The 19,496-nt window shown below is 34.6% G+C and overlaps 2 protein-coding genes across 14 annotated transcripts; both read right to left on the minus strand.

Annotated features, from left to right (window-relative positions):
• Positions 1–254: 254 nt before the first annotated feature.
• Positions 255–15,978, minus strand: LIG6 (DNA LIGASE 6). 13 transcript variants are annotated; one of them, XM_083073189.1, is made up of 20 exons: positions 15,836–15,978; positions 12,655–15,116; positions 12,412–12,529; positions 12,203–12,284; positions 11,331–11,433; positions 11,135–11,231; positions 10,794–10,896; positions 9,652–9,780; positions 8,301–8,348; positions 7,916–8,013; positions 7,700–7,765; positions 6,732–6,891; positions 6,528–6,635; positions 5,333–5,382; positions 3,538–3,572; positions 3,353–3,414; positions 3,112–3,273; positions 2,924–3,012; positions 2,132–2,231; positions 255–796 (listed from the first exon to the last, which is right to left on the minus strand). In XM_083073189.1, exons 2-20 carry the CDS (start codon positions 14,903–14,905, stop codon positions 488–490), a joined length of 4,170 nt encoding a protein of 1,389 aa, XP_082929315.1. In that variant the 5' UTR covers positions 14,906–15,116; positions 15,836–15,978; the 3' UTR covers positions 255–487. The 13 variants fall into 13 exon arrangements, 6 of the variants coding, with proteins under 6 accessions (XP_082929315.1, XP_082929316.1, XP_082929317.1 ...); XM_083073190.1 differs by lacking the exons at positions 7,916–8,013; positions 15,836–15,978 and having other exon boundaries at positions 8,301–8,446; positions 12,655–15,237; XM_083073191.1 differs by lacking the exons at positions 3,353–3,414; positions 15,836–15,978 and having other exon boundaries at positions 3,485–3,572; positions 12,655–15,236.
• Positions 15,979–16,045: 67 nt separating this feature from the next.
• Positions 16,046–18,855, minus strand: LOC109802297 (stress response protein). The gene is made up of 7 exons (XM_020363607.3): positions 18,714–18,855; positions 18,363–18,557; positions 18,060–18,110; positions 17,399–17,634; positions 16,666–16,779; positions 16,495–16,554; positions 16,046–16,412 (listed from the first exon to the last, which is right to left on the minus strand). Exons 2-7 carry the CDS (start codon positions 18,538–18,540, stop codon positions 16,341–16,343), a joined length of 711 nt encoding a protein of 236 aa, XP_020219196.1. The 5' UTR covers positions 18,541–18,557; positions 18,714–18,855; the 3' UTR covers positions 16,046–16,340.
• Between the last annotated feature and the right edge of the window lie 641 nt (positions 18,856–19,496).

The raw sequence follows: 19,496 nt of genomic DNA on the forward strand, positions 1-19,496 counted from the left end.
GCATGGTATTTTTATTTTTTGTTGAAAGATATATATTATTTTAAAAAAAAATTAAATCATATAAGTACTTAAGTCAACTCTGCCAGGCTTATTGTTAAAAATAGGGAAATTACTATTCTCATTAATAACATTTAACCAATCGGCTAACCATGTTGGTTTCACCAATGTTGAACTGTTTGTTGAAGATGGATGTATACATCAATCCCATAGAATGTTTTATCAAGAGAGGACTGTATCCATCGGTCAGACGTAAGTTGGATCAAAATTTGTTTCTCTCAAATAACAAAAGCATGTATGACATCAATACTGTCCCAGAGGGTAGAATACCAGAAAGAAGCTAGCACAACTTTCGTGGGACAAGCCAAGACAATCTTCTGCTAAAACTTCTAAACTATACATATAAAACGTTAAAATCTTCAATAACCTGAAACCTAGAAACAATTTACATCCAGAACTGATTATATATATGCAGAAAACAAATCAACATTCAGTTTTGAGCTGTGACGTCCATCTTTCGAGTCTGAGAATGAAACATTTCAACTATATCGGCAGGTGTGCTACATTCTTCTGGGTTTCTATCTGAGACAGAACGAATAAATCTTGGAAATCTGATTGAGATGCCACGAGATGGATGAACTAAACCAATGGCAGCATGATGAACGGGGGATACTGTAAAGTCTGCTCCTCTTATTTCCCAAACGACTTGTGGAGAAAACCACATGTCTGGTGCCTCTCCTGTTTGATAATATGGTGGCTTTTTGGACAAAACTTTGTCCCCAGAGAAAAATTCTTTCATCTGTAACGCAATATCAAATTCCTGTCAGTGATGATAAAAGAATGTTGCCACCAGGTTAACAAATTCAATAAGGAAAAGAAAGCAATAAGCTCTGTGTACTTTGTTCACCTCCATCTAGTCAATGTTTAGATAACTGGATGAGTTGTGATACAGGGACCATTTTTGTCTTTGTTTTATTACTACAGGATATATTTCATGATATTAATAAAGAAAACAAACCCACCCCCATACCTTTTATTCTTTGTCCTAGATTTGTTTATATAATTTTAGAAGAACTTTTGAGAATTTCTCTACTAAAAAAAAAATTTCTAATAGAGAAACTCTCATAAGTGTTTCTAAGTTTGTATTCAAACAGATTTGGTATATGCTAAACATAACTAATGGGCCATAGCAAATACATAATAAAACCATAAATGACCTTTATAGATCAAATTAATGTCTATTAATTTTTAACTCTCTAAACTTCAAAAATATTGTTTGGCCAATATGAATGAAGTAATTACCTCAATGTTGCTCCCAGGATGCATATTGGACAGGAAGGACACCAAAATAAATGATTATTCTACTATACAAAGTAGTCATTTTATTTTAAATATTCTTATTAAGGAGCAACACAAAATTGTCTACCCCAGCCTAAAAAATTACTTTGGCAATCTTCAAGGTCAAAATGTTTTTTTAAGTGTCCTTGAATGCCATTTTCCTGAATATGAATAATCAATGACTACTAACTTGTAGAGGTCAGCATAAAAGGGTTAAAAGTTATCTATTATGAACTATGTAAGCATAAGTAACATAGATAAGCTGTATTGATGACTTTTAGTTTTCGACTTTCAAAGACAGGACTACGAAAAATATAATTACAATAACATACTTAGCTTAAAGGACTATTAGGCTCAAATGAGGGGAGAGATTATAAAAATTAACTTACCTTCGTACCCTTATAATATTGAATTTAAAAACATAAGTAGAGATAATGTTTCTTTTTGGTAAACAAAGGTATCCCCTAAGCCGAAAGCTAAAGACTAATCCTTTGATGTACTAAGATCCGTTTAAATGATCGACAAGCAGAGATATTTTAGTCATTATACAAAACCTGTTTTAAATTCCTCCAATATTAAAGGGAAGCGGTAATTGAATGAGGGAGGATTTTTCTCCCCTCGCTTTTCCTAAAAATTGAACCAATCTACAAAAGTTTATAAAAACCTCTCCCCTCGTCTCCATTTCCTCCCAACCAACCAAAGTACCAAACACTAAGTAAAAGAGGAAAAAGGCTATGGTACTTTAGAGTTAGCTGGCATAGGCCAGAATACATTAAGAAATCAAAACAATTTATACCTCTATGTAAAATGAATCTGAGAATCCAGACATCACACGACATACACTTTGATACTCCTCAGTTTCAGGATTGAAACAAGCCATAAGAAATGGACTATACCTGAAACAATAAAAGATCCAGATAAAAAACAGCGCAGTAAATCACTTTCTTATACAACAAGGTTCATTATGAAGCCACAGTAAAATGCACATTCCTTTTCTGCCACTTCATTTTCCATTTGTTGTATGTTGGCAAGGTTCTTAAGTAATCATCTGAGGTGTATCAACCAGTGAGTGAGATAATAAAACTTCATGATTTCACTTGATGGACGCAATTTCTATTGCAATTACCAAGCCTCACTTAATGCTCGACATAATCATGCCCATTCTTTTCCAATGACATGGAATATGATCTCTATTAACACCTTTTTCAAACTAAAGTGCCACGCAAACTTTTGGTTATCTATAATTGCTATAATGCATCATAATTATTGGCTATAGTCCTGTATATTTTCATTTTGCTAGATACTATTGTTTGTTTTGGTTGCACATAACAGATGTTTCACCAAAAAAATTTCATGTTTTGATTCGAACTGGGCATCTGAACATGAAATGAGGTCATTATGCTGCATTATCTTCATTCCAGGTTATGCAGTGAAGCAGATGTCATCCACCAGACTCAAGCATTTAGAGGAGTGTTGGTCCTTAACGTGACTAATGTAGTAAACACATGAGAATATTAAATTAATGCAAGTTTCATTGCAGCATCTTAAATGATTTCAAGAGACAGGAAAAAATATGAAAGGTAATTACCATCCAGCTTTCCTTCCATTTCCATGCCATGCACCAATCGGTACTAAATCAAGAGTATCATTTAATCCTTCCACATAATCTCTCTTGACCTACAAAATGAAGGCTCGGAACATTATACATATTTAATACATGATGTTTGTGTCTCAAGACAAACAAAGTGACCAAAGCCCTGTACGACAAATACTAACCTTTAACCATTTGTCAGAACGCTTTGATGGAAAATACCCAGCATCAACATCCAATGTTTTCACCATAATTCCTTCACATGAAGAGCGTAGTGCATCTTCTAGAAAAGCATTTATCTTAGTTAATGTTGCTTCACAGGTTAAACAAGCATTGTCTGCTTCAATCTACATTTAAGTATTCAAATATATACCTGCATTAAATACATTTCACTAGAAAATAGTAATCATACACTGAAGCACTTACAGTTGTTTCCTTAGCATATTCAAAATACCCAGGTTTTTCATCATAGAACAAATCCCTCAGATCTGTATAATTTCCAAGACATACACAAGGATTAAAATAAAAGTTCAATTACAAGTTACAGTAAATTTTCACCTTGCCATAAAATGCAGAAGATTCACAATCTAATAAGATGATTAGATGCATACACTTTCGTCTAAGGCGGAGAGGAAAACCCAATAACCTGCAAACAGAGCTTTAATGGGTCAAGTACAGACTGTATTTTAAAGGAAATATCAACTGCTCAAGGATAATTAGCGTCTTAAAACAAATCAATACTGCCTAAACAGACCTACCTTGCATCTATCTTGAGATCCACATGCATAATCATCATTAACTGCTCTACTGTCATTAATGTGAAAATGCCACATTTTTTCGCCCTATCTAGTTTTTATCCATCCATGCACAAGATTTAGCATTGGCTGTACCATCTTGCGAACTACTCTAAGAATATAAGTTTGAACCTAACTTAACACTACAAAATTAGCTCGTAAGGTTCTACAAAATTGACTCGTAAGATGAGAATTGTACTTCACTAATACACCATTTTAGTTTTAATTTCTAGAGTTTGAATTTTTCTCAATACACCCACTCATACCCAACACTATTGGGCTTACTGCATAGATAAATAGTGGCTAGTCTTTTTTAATGGATGTAGGATAGGCTCTAATATCATCTCATGAATGAAATTTTGAACTTAACTCAACCTTACAAAACAAGCTTATAAGATATGCATTGTCCTCCCTTATATACTATTTTTTACCTTATTTTTAGAAGGTGTCAAACTTAGAGTTTTTTTCTCAATACACCCCTCACACTTAACACTATTGAGCTTAGTACGTAGATAAATAGTAGATGACTTTTTCTTTTAATGAATATAAGCTAGACCATGATATTGTCTTACAATCGTTACAATAGACACTAATACCATATTAAGAAAGTGGATTTGGGTTAAACTCAACCTTAGACAACCTGTTTTTAAGCTGATAATTGCTCCCCCACTATTCTATTTTTTTGACCATATCTCTAGTTGATAAGGAAATTTCAACATAAATCCCTCACACTAAGAACTGAAAATTTCTAATGAAAATTTGCAGGACTGGATATCTATGGGTGGTCCATAAACAACCAATAGCATGTCACATAATAGAATCTGATATAATCTTAGAAAGTGAATTTGAGTCTAATTCAACCTTACAAAATAGACTTATAAAATGAGGTTGTCCCCCACTTGATGAGGGACTTGAATTTTTCCCCAATGCATGAATAATATGATGGGTAAATCTTTTATTAGATCTAGAATATACTATGATACCATTTTACAAACATTAGGATGAGCTCTAATACTATTTTAGAATGTGAATTTGAGCCTAATGAGAAAAATGTGTTTAGTCCTAAAATTTTTGGAAGTCGATTTTAATCCCTCCAAAAAAATTGTTTTATTTTAGTTCCTCTAATTTGAAAATGTATCACTTTTAGTCCTTAAAATGGTTTAGATAGCACTTAAAATTGGTTATAATGCATTATCTAAATCACTATGAGGACCAAAAGTAGTGCATTTTCAAATTAGAAGGATCAAAATAGAACAAAAATTTTTGGAGGGACTAATACCAAACTTAAGAAATTTTAGAGGTACCAAAAACATATTATACCAAAGCATAACTCAACTCTACAAATTAGCTTGTAAAGAAATGATTGTTCTCCACATATATACTTTATTTTGGCATTATCTCTGGCCTACATGGGACTTAGATTTTTCTCAATAACTACCCTCACCTATAGTCCTCTGATCAATATACTATCCTGATTTGTACAGCACAGTGCACTGCACAAAGCCAATGCATTCAAGAGATCATTTGCTAACAGAATAATTTGCATGCACTACATGATAATTTCTACCAAGTTCATCACCAATACATATAAACTTGAGTAAAAGATAATTACTGCTCTCCATTTGCGAACATGATATCAAAGACAAAGATGCAAATATCTACCTGCAATAACAGAAGATATCAGAAACAAATCCAGAGACTGCAAACAGTGTTGAAGAAGAGAACTAAAGAAGTAAAAAGAAAGACAAGAGATCCTCCTACAACAGCAACAAAAAATCAAACCACAAGGAAATTACCCAAAGAAGAAAATAGCAAAGCCAAAAAAAAAAAAAAAAAAACAGCTCTCCAATCCCACTCTAATTACCATGTTCTTGATAAATAAACAAATGTTTTCATACTACACCCTTCTAAAAGGAAGTGAATCATCTAATATTCCTATGATAGTTATATGATTGGTATTGATCTAAGTTAATTAAAACCAAAAGTTAAATATCAATTGAGTTTGAGTTTGATTTGATATGTTCCATAGAAAAAAAACCATTACTAATGTGCATTTTGTTGAGATATTTATTGAGTAGGCATAATTTTCTTCTTGCCAAACCCTTGTGAAAATCCAAAGGTGCCTCTAAGGTCAAGTCTTTTATTTTGAACTGCAGTACATAATAAAATTAATACAATATTGTAAGTGACATATTACATGTTCTATGGCCAAAGGCTACATAAAGGTCTTTCCCGAAATGTTGTAATAATGTGTGGTACTTTTTTTGGAATCTGCTTCTCACCTATTCTTGCATAGTTACCCTGGACCAACTTTTGACCATTAGCCTTCATGATTTTAGTAGAAATGAAGAGACTAGATTTTCTGGTAAATAAGCAATCTCTGCTTTGATTTGGTGTATTTGGTTGGAATGGAACTCTTGCAACAAGGAGGTTTATTTGGCGCATCACCTGATTTTAGAACAAGTTTAGACATTTGGCATCTATTTACTATAAACCTTGTAGCCTTTTTAATTGGATTTCTTTGGCGAGAAGTGATAGGGAAGAATTCTCATTGATTTTCTTTTTTCTTGGTTTTTTTTTGTTTAGTTCTTCAGCTTAGGAGGATTCTATTCCCCTTTCCCTTTCTAATATTTTCTCCTTGTCTTGATAAATTCTCTTTTATCTAAAAAAACATAAGACAGATATTACTGCAAACTTCATTCAGTAATATACTTGGTAATAAATATGCTTGGTAATTTTCAATTAAGGTTTAATAACTATAGGCATAAGTGGTTTTCAGTTTCTTTTTAAGCATGCAAATGTCCAACCTTGATGCTCTCTGCAGTAATCAACATATCTCTGCCACCTCTTTCACGTGAAGATAGCTCCTGGAAAGACATAATCCTATATCCATTTTTTCTGTCAATACCAACAATCTGAAAGGTAGAAGAACCATAAATTATGATTTATTACTGGAGCTTAGTCAACAAGAACAAAAATAAAGAATATTATGGCATGAAAGTTGTTTGTACTTCTGCATCCATTATGAAAGTTGATGCAACAGGCTTGCTGGATTCCTTAATTATGTCAATTAGATCAGGAAATCTTGAAGTTGATTCATCCCCTTTTCTTGAAAAAACACGAATTGAACCATCAACTAATCTGTGAATTTGAGCTCGCTGACCATCATACCTGGAATTACATTAAACTCCATTAAACAAGTGGTGTAAAAGTAAATGCAATTCATCCTTGTATAAGAGAGACATGTAATGCCAAAGAGGATATCAATAATCAATAAAGTCACCAAATTGAAAGATATTTGTAGAATAAACACACTTTATCAGAATTTTAAATCTATTCAAGAGATTTTACAGGTTTCACTTAAAACTGATTATACATGAAGCAATTTGACCTTTTGCATTTCTTACCACCTTGTTTTTATACAATGATTTCCAAATTATAAATTCTATCAACAAATTACAAATCCAAATAGAATTTCAAAATTTGAAACTAATGTTAAAAAAGAAAAATTCAATAGCAATCTAACGAGTTTGCTTTGCACCAGCATTCCTACCTTCGAGTTTGTTTGAAAAGATTAACTCTCTTTTAGATACTTTCAAGAAAGATGTTTTCTATATATATATATATTATTCATCTTGCAAAAACGTTTCAGTCTAGGAAGCTTAATAACACATTTTCATACATGTTTGTACAGACGTGACTGCAAAGACATGCACAGCAACTGTACACTATTTATCAAATAAGATGCTCGATTGCTATAGCATTTACATACAAAATTGAGGCACTTCGAAGAGATGCAAATCAAATCACTATATTACGACCCACATTGAACTTCATATCACCCACTAATATATCACACCAAAATTTTAAATGACTACTTTCTTCTGCATGTCCATTGTTAAATGCAATGAGATGTCAAGAGAGACATGAAGAGCATAAAGATAAAAGGAAAAATAACTAATTAAAGAATAAAACATACTTATATTCGCATGTAAATGCTTTATTTTCAAATAGCTTCAATGCTTGGGGAATACCATTGGTGACCCTATGAAGAAAGGGAAAATACAAGGAAAAAATAATCAATTGGGTGTTAACAAAGTTAGTTGGGACTCCTGAAGTTAAGAAAAGGTTCTAGAAACTTGAAATCTAATCACCAACAATTCAAGAAATGGCCAATATATGAAATAGTATATACTTTGCTAGCATAGGCTTAATAGGGATTCCTGGAACCATTGATAAATTTGAAACTGAAAATTCGATGCCTTTGTTCATGAGAGATGGAACTATGAGATCCTGCATTAAAGTAAATGACAATGAAAATACACCACGAGACTGCATTATTGCTCATATAGGGTCAAAAGTAGGTAGATTATCATTCATGAGTCAGCATTAAAATAAACAAATATAACAGATCATCAAGAGAAAATCAGAACTTAAAGAAATTTATTGGATCAGTAACAGAAATTACTGGTAATAGTTATATATCCAACATTGTCAGTCTTTGATAAACCTATGGCTATGACTTCAATCAGAAAATCTATGTACGAGCAAGACTCACTATTCAAATATTCAATCCTTACCAAATTTGGCAGTATGTTATATGCTTCAACAACTTCCATAGAAAGAACCTGGAGATGTGAGGAAAAATATTCAGTGACAGATATAAATGGCCACTTCTATTAGGGCAATTATTGCCCACAAAACAATCCCCATACACCTTGTGGACCTGTGACAAATTATTAGTGTTAAATCCAACTAAGCATTGCAGCTCAAATAAAACCCACAAACTTGCACATAGTTTCATCTTTTGATAAAATATTTCTCAAAGTTTGTTATGGAAAATGGTTATAGCTTCCTAGTCACATATTTTAAAAAAACATGCCAAGGGGGAAAAACTGAAGGGTAGGACTTCCAAGTTAGAGCCGACAGAAACATTAGATAAATGAAAAAGGAATCATGAATGCTAAATTGAAATCAAATCTATATTCACTGAATCATTAAAGTTTTAAAACTACTATACAATTATTTTGCATAATTTACAATCTGGTTACATGATAAACAAGCCTTTTGGCTCTTATAAACCTAGGTTAATCCTCTGAATTTGATGAAATTATTACATGTTTCGCAGTTTTTCGCAGGAATAAAGACAAAGTTCTGGTGACGCTGCCCCATTTATGCTGCTACTTTGTCAGAGCATAGTGTTTGAATATTTAAGAAGTTCTGCCATTGAATTCCTATTAGACATAATTGTTGGGGATGGTAATTTGGTGTCCAAAAATGCTAACTTGCCTAGCTAATGGTTTATGGCATTTACCTTTGGAAATCACATTCTCTTCAGCATCCACTAATTCAGAGCAAGTAAAGAATTAAACAGACAGAACAGGAGGCATTGGCAAACTTTACACAACTGATGTGCATTCTGGTTGATCATCAGGTATTTTCTTTTCCTTTCTCTATGGAAGATTTAATAGGGAAGCTTTTTATTCTTGTATAATGTGGTATATAGATTTGTCATATCACTCATATATATTCTCTTCATGGAATTAGTGAAGATTATTTCCTGGATTATAACAAGTGCTGCAACTTCCTAGAAACCAATACATGTGAACATTAAGTGCATTTTAGCAAGTGTTAAGTGAGCTACAAACACTTCTAAGAATGCCCTATGTGTTATTCATGCTTTTTCCTACATATATTCTCCAAAAATTTATCTTATACTCTAATTTCTAATATATTCCCTTTTTCTCAGAGTAATAAAATCTCCTATTATCCCATTTAACTTAAAAGTTCCTCTGTATAGAAAATGGCAGATGAAAAGACATTATTATGACAGAAAATAATATCAACCATCAAAATGTAGACAGGATAAAAAAATAGCACATTAATACATAAACTTGGTCATAGGCAAAAGCAAATGATTGCAGAATGAACCTGAAGTTTCTCCTTCAAATTTTCTGCAGTTCCTTTTTTGTGCAAAGTAGGGCAAGAATTCATAGCAACAGCATGAGCCAATGCAGGCAACACAGTTCTAAGCATTGCCCCAATCCTTAGGTTCCTGACCTACATAACAAGCTAAGTTGAAAACCAGGACTCTGGCATACAAGGATAAGAATATATCTATATATAAAGGCATTTGAGAAGCATACCACTAGCCACCATTATGTACATACATTCAGAACGGTAAATATTGAAATGCAATGTGTAGAGAGAGAAAACAATACAATTTATCCATACATGGATGCCGAACTGACTTAGCAACATATAATGGAAAAAGGTGTATAATAGAAGACAGATAAATTTAGGGAATGGTAATTTAAAAACTGTTTAGGGTTTTATTTTATACAGTAAAGGGTGGTCCAAGAAATTCATGTCCATAACTGTGTCTTTTGACTTTGGTAACAACATGAAGTATGAATAGCATTTTTAAGTCATTATTCATTAAACAGTGTTGGGAATATTGAAACTGTCAGATCTCCAACTTGAAGGTGGGCATCAAGTTGGAGACCCTAGAAACAAGGATGATTACTTGAAGATTTATTCTACGTGATTTATTGCAGACTAGTGGATTAAAGAATAATTGAGGCAAAGGCTGGGTCAATTCATAAATTGTGGTTCATTCTTGGTCAACCTCTTATTCTTTATTGGTCCGAGAACATCACCATTCTCGCATGATTATGATCACAATAACAAGCATGTGATGCCTGCACTGTAGCAAAAAAAATAATGACATTCTCATCTGTTTTGAGATCAGATAAAACCTAAATTTAAATTCCTTATTCCTTAGAATCTTCTTTTCCACAGACCCAGCTAAAGCAGTATACACATACCTTGATGAAATTTATCTAAAATAAGGATAAATACTTAACCATAACAATCTGAAAGTGCCACCATAAGCTATTATTGAGCTTTATGGCATGCCTAGTAAGGAACTAAGGATAAATACTTAACCATAACAATCTGCAAGTGCCACTGTAAGCCATTATTGAGCCTTATGGCATGCCTTGACCTTGAAATGGGATAAACTTCCCACCACCAAACTTCTATGCACCTCAAAATAAAAATCAGATATTTACCAAGGTCCGAACAAGAAACTTCATCTCCTTCTCACGGCAGGAACGCATGAGATGAACAATGATGCCTTTCTTCCGAGACGTGCTTCCACTGCCTGTTTGTACACTGATGAACACTACATAAGAGCACGTAAAGCAAAACTAAAATTTAACTAACTAAATAGCTATAGAACCATTTGAATTATCTTTTAAAATAATTCAAGTGAATTACAAGTTACCACATATAGGGTTCTCTGTGAACCTAAGTCTAGCAACAACTTTAAACTAAACATTTGAGGATTGGTGGTAAATTAGATCCCTAGTAAGATCATAAGTTACAATAAGAAACAGAGTGATTATAATACCTTATATTTTGTAGTGCAGAGAAAACATCCTTAATTAGAAGTGGTGTAGGTGATGCAAGCAATCTCTGTGTTTGACGACACTCCTGAGCAACATCACCTTTAAAAGTAGCATGTTATTTCATAGTTATTCAAAAATCCTCAGAGATTGAACAGGTTTAGTAAACACAGTCAAAAACTATGAGAATAGTCATCCAACCAAGATCACCAAATTTGTTATACATCTCCCTTATTTTCAATCGATTTGTTCCACATGCCTCTTCAAGTGCTGCAGTGACTAAACTTCCACCAATATTTAGTTCCTGATATTAATAGACATAAGGAACTTCGTAAGAGCATAATAACTCATATTGCCATACAGTAGATTCTTATACTTTGAAATAATTAACAACCAGAAACAAAAATGCATGTTTGCAGAAGGGGATTTTTATTGTATAAATAAAATGTGAGCTTTAAATTAGCTGCTGGATTTCGGTGGTATTTTTAAATTAGCACTATGAAATCCCTTCTCTTCAAGAGAAGAAAAATCATGCAGAATCAGCAGAGTGACATAGTGAGCCCCGCTTCCTACATGTTCATTTGTTATTTACCATAAAATAATAAATAAATCACTAGTGTGATGCTACACTCTTTGCTGTTGTGATCCAAAGAAAATGAAGGAAGAAAAAAAGGAAATAGCAATTCAAAGAAAAAGTGAAAAAAATGGGAGATTGGAGTAGAATGCACCGAGTCTTAGGTTTAAACCCTGATGTTGTTATTGTAATTACCATGAATAAAAAAAATAGTGAAAACTTTGTGTGCAGAATGGGCAGTTTTGATACAAAGAGTCACCCTCAAGCAGCAATGAAGGGCTAAAATGCCATACATAGCAAATTGTTGATGTGTACATTAACAAACTAAGGCCCTAGTCTTTTAAAACTTAACACAGCAAATATAAGAGCAAAGGAACAGAATAAGGGTTTTATTTTTATTTATTTTGAATTACTCAGTTTAAGTTTCATTCTCATTTATGATAAAGATGATTAAATCCAAATTATCAACAAAAAAAAAAAAAAAAAAAAAAAAAACTACCTTATTTTCATGGTCTGCAGCAATTTTGTTTGTGCATAGATACACAGCAGGAAGCACATCAGCTGGAGACAAGATCAACAAACTGTGCGATAAAAACATTGCATGCAAGTAATGTTCCTCAATCAGCCAATTATGGGAAAACTGTTTCATTATTTCATAAAAATGAGGGGGAAATGGATAATACAGAGTGTGATTAGTAACAAAGGAACCTTCTGAACATATTGCATAACAATGAAGTAGCTTTTATCTTTCCTTTCTCACCCTCAAGAAGGTTGAAGGTTCGTGCAATATGTAGATATGGTGCAGGCTGTCCATCACGCCAACATGCTGCTCATTTATGCCATTTGTATAGATATGTTAACGTGAATATAAAGAGTAAATATAAAAGTAAATGCAGTGGGTTAAACAACTTCTAAACCAATGTATCTCTGGGGGAGGGAATTAAAACAAACCATGTTCTTTAGGGTTGTATTTATCAGGTGGTAGAGATAGATGAGCAGCATCTACATTATCTTTTAACACTTTCTGCTCAGATATATCAGGTATAATTCTCAATTCCTCTGATGCATGCTTCTTCACTACAGGTCTATCAATTTTGCTCTCCACTTGACATGATATTTCACCTTCACCAAGATTATTAGCATTACAGTAATATATGTCCAATGCCTTATTGACATCTCCTTTCGTCTTCTCAATTATAGTGATGGCATATTCTTTTAGTGACTTGTTCCCATTTATTATTTGCATGAATTGATCAATCTCATCCTTGTACTGTTGTTCTTCATGAGTCGGCAATAAGTCTACAACTTTGGAACTTTGCTCAAGCTTTGGTCCAATACTATCAGTTTGAGTACTGCCAGGCGCTTCAGGCATCACTTTACTGAAGAATCTTGTAATTGTCGGCTGCTTTGCACCACTTGGTTCAGATTTTGCTTTGGCTTTTGTTTTGACTATTTTGTTTTGCTTACTTTCATTACTTCTCTTCCTTTTGGCAGGAGAAATGGGACTTGGTACTGTACGCTTCAGGTTAGTTATTTTAGTCGTGTCTTGACTTGGAAAAATGTTAATATTTTTGGAAGCGTCGTTTGTATTAGGGCAAGGTTTTTTAAGTGAATCCGTGTCATTTAATGTGCAGCACTTGGATGTTGAAACAGGAGCTTTACAGGAATTCACTTGCTCATGAAATTCAGTTTCACGTTCATAGAAATTAGAAACAGCTTCAACAACATTGGTCCCTGAGATGCCAATCAGATCTAACAGCTGGTTTCGGGTGACCCATGAGGGCAAACAACAACTCAGTTCTTGAATGATTTTCTCTTTTTCTTCATCATTCAGCAAAGCAGGATCTTGTGTACAAGCTTCTCTCATAGAAGTGGACAAACTCACAGCCACATCTGGATTAATACTTCCACCACCTTCTGTCTCTGATTGTTTGACTTCTTTCTTTGCATCAACACCCTTCTCAACCTCAAAACCCACATCACCAGGAGCTTGACAAAACCCCCTTAAAAACTCCTGCTTATTGGCAGTCTCATCAACCAACCCAGCAAAATACTTCCTCATTTTGTCAGCATGTTTGCTGTCACTCTTCTCAACATCCAACCCCACCGTTGGAACAACCCGCTTGGGCTTCAAAAACTTGACAAACTCCCTAAGCTCATCATAGTTCGAGTGCTCGCTATACGGCACAAGATGAATCTGAAACGAATCCTTGGACTTAACCGCAAACCGACCCCTCTTCACTTCATAAGTCCACCCAGTCGGAACAAACCCCACAACCCTGGAGTAGGACCCTCTTCTCTCAGCCATAAGCTCCTTCATTCTAACAAAATTAGGCCTAAAGTATGGCCAAGTCTCCCCCAACACATTCCACCCAACCACATGAATATTACTCTCCTTCCCATCCTCGGTAAACTCGCCACTCTCCCCGTATCCAAGAACGCTCAAAACCTCCATCTTTCTAGCATCCACGTGTATCTTCCTCTTAAACCTGCGTGCAAGCTCAAGCAAAATCTTCTCCTTTCCAATAACATAAGTAGCAACAAGAAACAAAACGTTGTCACTACTACCCTCACACTCACGCTCAACGTTTTCCACAACATTGAGAACATACTCAACAGACTCCTCTTGCGAGGGGAATTTAAATTTAGGGTTACAATATGTGGTGTCGAGAAACACGGCGTCGGCGCCGACGAAGGGAGCGAGGGCGGGCTCCGAAATGAGGGTATTAGAAAAGCGGAAGTCGCCGGTGTGGACGTACCTGAGGGGGGCGGCGGGGGGGCGGGGGATGGAGAAGAGGAAGATGACGGCGCCGGGGCAGTGGTTGGCGTCGATGAGGGTGACGTGGACGCCGTCGATGAGGAGGGGTCGGCGGAGGGGGAGGGGGGCGAGGAAGGGGGCGGGGACGCGGAGGATGCGGCGGAGGAGGGCGGCGGTGGTGGGGGAGCAGAAGATGGGGCCGCGGGACCAGGAGGGGGAGAGTGGGGCGTAGTGGTCGGAGTGGAAGTGGGAGAGGAAGTAGGAGTGGGAGTGGGGACCGGCGTGGCGGAAGGCGTCGACGAGGAAGCGGGTGTGGGGAATGAGCTTGGAGTGGGGGACGGAGGGGGGGATTGGAGGGAGGGAGGGTGAGGGTGGCGGAGAGAGTTCCAGGGTTTTGAGGGCGGCCAGGAAGAGATCGGTGGAGTCTAGGGTTTGGGAATCCATGCACGTTGGAAGAGTGATCACATTTGGAAGAAATCGAATGGGATGGGATTTTCTTTCTTACAATTCTGGCGCCAAAACCAATATACAATTTATTTCACATGTGGGACGCATATGCTCTCCTTCTTTTTCTTGAAAGGTAACGCACAGATGGGGTGATGTCCAGAGGATTGATACAAGTTAATCTGTTCCACTTCCAGCCAGGCTCCATATGCTGCAAGATTCACATCCCAAGAATGCACCATATGAGTGACGTGTAAATAGAATAACCTAATTTTCATATTGGGGCATTTTTATAGAGTTTCGAATGCAAGCAAATTAAAGGAAGAGCAAAGAAAAGAAAGATTACACATATCAAAAATAATTCCCTCCTAGGGTATAAAACAAAAGAAAGAAGGAAAAGAAAATTTCGGAGACTCTTACACCAAAACCTTTTCTTTCTATATTTGGAAAGAAAATGTAAAAATCAAAAAATATCATTATATTCTTTATGATTATAAAATATAAACGCAAACTACTATACCTTAGTTTTGTTTAAAATTAAAAAAAAATACTTCTAACGTTCTTTAAATATATTTCTTTTTTTTTTCTTTTATTATACAACTAAACAAGCATCTGATTTTCATAACCATTGATATGCGGATGTTTATATGTAATCAAATGGAAATTTGACTTATCTAAATATCATTAAATGCATATTTACCTTATTTAAAATAAGGTATTGACTTTATACAGAAGTATATAGTCAAAACCGTGAATTAGAAAAATCAAGATCATTGACTTTAATCTCAAAAATTACCGTACATATTCATACATTTTAATTTATTGTAATTTCGAATAAATTAACAATTAAAACTTTTCACTATAATTATGATAGCAAAATTTGTTTAATGTTACAATGACACCGTAATCGTCTATCAACGTTTATCCCACCTCCGATTTTTTCTTTATCAATTTGTTCCTACCGAGTCCCTCAAGAGCTTGGAAGTGATCCAAGTGTAGCTTCCAACTGGCCGCTAGAACTGAAGAACTCTTTACAAGGCAGCTTTGATTTCGGTTACCGTTATCATTAGATTCTTATAAGGCATCACAGTCCGTGTTCAATATGTAATACAATTCAACATTTTCTGACCAAATCACAAATAAAGTTAACCTCAGATAATCTATTTAGTAAAAGACAACTTTGATTTCGGTTACATTTGTATACCACGGCAAAAGCAAAAATAAATACTCTTGAAAAACATTGAAGGAAGCAGAGGGCAATGTTGAACAAATCAAAGAGGGAATGAGAAAAGGAAAATATAGAACAGATGGGGAAGGCGGGCTCAAAAAACACCATCGGTAGAGCATATTTACTACGCAGACTTTCACACGAAAGCAAGTTGTAGTGGCGGGAAAATTTGCTCCACGAAATGCTGAATACTACAGATTAGAGCTGTCATTTCTTACGCCTTCTCTTGGCTGGTTCTTTCGTTGATGGCATTTTCCTTGTTTTTGCTTTGTCACTTTTCTGCCATTCAAAACATTTTCATCAAAGTTTGAAATTTTCAATGTAAACACTGCCTTTTAAATGAAATATTAGTGTTCTTTACCTTCTTTCTCAATCTCTTTTTATGCTGCTTCTGCCCTTTGTGATTCTTCTCAGCATTATCCTGAAAAAGTCAGAAATTAATTAGTTTTCCAAGCATGTTCAATTCAATAACATGTAAATTTTTATTTAGCTTAGCTGCAGTAGAATGCAATTGAACTGTTGTAGAACCAACCTCAATATCTTTAGTTTGAATCTCTGCGATTTCTTGGTTCTCAATTTCACCATCACTGTTGAGCATAGCCTTCAGTCTTCCTTCATTTAGTAGTTTTTCAGATCGAGCATGTCTCTACGGTAATAACAAGTCTTTCTATACATCAATAAGAACTAAGAAGCTTTACACAATGACAAGGAAATGCTCTATAAATACATGTTTGTAGTCAACCAATCTAAGGACTACATTGACCACGTCCTATGCAGAAATCCATGCCATTTTGACCCTACTGTCAATCACTTAAAGAAGATCATAATTTCCCTTCACACTAACATTTATCCTCGTTTTGTTACTTTACTAATCTACACTTGTTGCCACCAATATATATCAACATCTATCCTCATATTGGCTATACACTCCATGGGTGAAAGACTTTTGTGCTTACAACAAGGGACCATATAAAAAATTGTAGCAATGTGTCATAGGATCCCGAGTGTGCTAGTCCTATGACTCTTATCCCAGAGTATGTAAATAACTGTAAACTTATCGCCGTATATTCCTTTCCCAGTTCAAAGTTCAAAGCCGGTACTGAATTTCCAGCCAAATGAATGTAATAAATGCATTAATTGATAGATTTTGGGGAGAATAAATATGATAGGAGTTTATGGATTTCTTGTAAAAACTAAAGAAGCACTATGAATAGTAAAAGCTGTTGCAAAAGCATAATAAGCCACCAAAAGAAAAGGCACATCACCTTTGATTGCAGATGATCCCGCAAAGTGTCCTCAGATAAACAGACAATTCGGGGACATATCCTGCACTTAAATACTGATTTGCATTTTAAGACATAGGATGGCAAATCTGTAGGTAAGGAGTTCTTTTCAGCCAAGACATTAGACTTTTCAGTATCACATTTACTCAGCAACTCCCTGTTAATAAGCATTTGTCTTTCATTTAAAGCTCCAGCATCATCTTCACTAAATAGCTGACCTGATGTTACATCAATGTTAAAACAATCATGAAAGGATTCTTTTCCAAGGAATAGAGCCATGAAGGTTATAAAAAATAACCAATACAATGGATGCTATCTTCCAGAAATAGACATCTTATTGACATACAGAAATAAAATGAGAAGTAAATTTTGAATAAGAGCAAAAGTTCAAGTGTCTCAAGCACACTTCAACCTTAGTGGAAAGCTAAATCATCTGCATCAAGGTTTTTTGTTGAGTACATATCAGCAAAAACTTATTCATTTAATTTAATAAAATTAAAATGAAAAGATCCAAGGTCCAACCCTAAGGATGATAACAGTTAATATCATCCCACTTCTAATATTAATATCAATGAGCAATCACATAACTTACTTCCTCACTGATAAACACAAATATGTGTTAGTGTGCACAAGCAAACCCTACCTGCTGAGTTGACATCAATATCATTCGCAGAACTATCCTCGCTTTTATACCCTGAATGTGCCAAAATAAAAAACATAAAGCGTAAATAAGTGACTAATAACAACAAATTACAAACACCGTTATAATGAGAATTAATTTAATTAGTTTATGTTGCTCTAACATTGAATTCCATCTGATTCCATAATTAAAATAATAATAATGATAATAATAACAACATCAGCTAATGCAATTCTATGTGTCTGCTAAGTGCTAATAATACTAAACATATACAATGTACAGTTAACAAAATGTGAATAAACCAACCAGAAGAAGTTGAACCAGCTTCGTCATCGCTCGGTTCCACTTCTGCAACTGCATCGTCATCCAATTCTTCTTCAGAGGCTTCAGGTTCGACTTCAAGCTCGGAGTCCGAGGATGAAGACGACGGATCCGAGGCATCACGATCACCGTGGTCGAGCTTGTAGAACCTCCTCTTTATCATTCTATCGCGAAACCTAACTGCAGCGAGAAAACACGCGATTCCGTTAAGAAAACTTTGAAAACATTCAGGTCTTAGTGACGCCGTGAAGGGAGTTCATTCGCCACAAATAACAAACACATGCAGTTTCTGCATAGATAAATGAACGAAGCGAGAGAGTGAAAGAGAGAGTTTACACGAACTTGGCGACGACGACGGCGAGAGAGAGAAGAAGCGAGAGAAACGTGTTCAGAAGTGGCGAAACCAAAAGCATGGGTCCGAATCCGAAAGTTTGAAATCGGGTTCCATAGGGATAATGGGCCTTTAACTTGTTGTTCTTTGGGCCTAGACCCGTACCCACAGATACACTTTGTTTGAATGGGCCTTCAACTTTCTTCTTCAGGGTTCATGATATATACACCTCCTTTTTTCTATAAGTACACCTCTTTTAAAAAAAATAATTAAAATTTTAAAATATTCTTAATTTTATGTTTTAAATTTTTTAATTTTATATCCACAACATTTAATTTATTACTTTTTTTTCACACATCTTTCCTCTTTTTTTGAATTTTTACATGTACTCCCTTATTTTTCCTTCACCCCACCTATTTTTGTAACATGTAAAAATTAAAAGGAAAAAAAAAAGTGTGTGAATAAGAAGAAGAAATAGCAAATTGAAAGTTGAAAGTGTAAAATTAAATTTTTTTAAAAAAAATTATAATATTTATAAAAAAAAATTTAAAAGGAAATGTATTATAAAAAAAAGGAGATGTATATATCATGAGCTATTCTTCAATATACACCTCTTTTTTCTATAATTACACCTCTTTTTTAAAAAAAAATAATTAAAGTTCTAAAATATTCTTAATTTTTAATTTTTAACTTTTTAATTTTTTAATTTTACATCTGTAAAATTTAATTTAGTATTTTTTTTCACACATCATTCCTTTTTTTTTTCAATTTTTACATGCACTCTTTTA

This window comes from Cajanus cajan, chromosome 4, assembly GCF_000230855.2.
Source record: "Cajanus cajan strain Asha chromosome 4, NIPB_CcT2T_4, whole genome shotgun sequence".
Classification (NCBI taxonomy): Eukaryota; Viridiplantae; Streptophyta; class Magnoliopsida; order Fabales; family Fabaceae; genus Cajanus; species Cajanus cajan.

Excerpts from the sequence above, each read along its gene's own strand:
- LIG6 (XM_083073189.1), bottom strand. The coding sequence starts at position 14,905 with ATGGATTCCCAAACCCTAGACTCCACCGATCTCTTCCTGGCCGCCCTC. Across the intron at positions 12,285-12,411 it reads TTATGCAATATGTTCAGAAG|TTTGTTGATCTTGTCTCCAG; the intron begins GTTCCTTTGTTA and ends TTTATCGCACAG. Across the intron at positions 2,232-2,923 it reads AATGGAAGGAAAGCTGGATG|GTATAGTCCATTTCTTATGG; the intron begins GTAATTACCTTT and ends TTATTGTTTCAG.
- LOC109802297 (XM_020363607.3), bottom strand. The coding sequence starts at position 18,540 with ATGATAAAGAGGAGGTTCTACAAGCTCGACCACGGTGATCGTGATGCC. Across the intron at positions 16,555-16,665 it reads TTCAAACTAAAGATATTGAG|GATAATGCTGAGAAGAATCA; the intron begins GTTGGTTCTACA and ends TGACTTTTTCAG. Across the intron at positions 16,413-16,494 it reads AAAAGAGATTGAGAAAGAAG|AAAAGTGACAAAGCAAAAAC; the intron begins GTAAAGAACACT and ends TTTGAATGGCAG.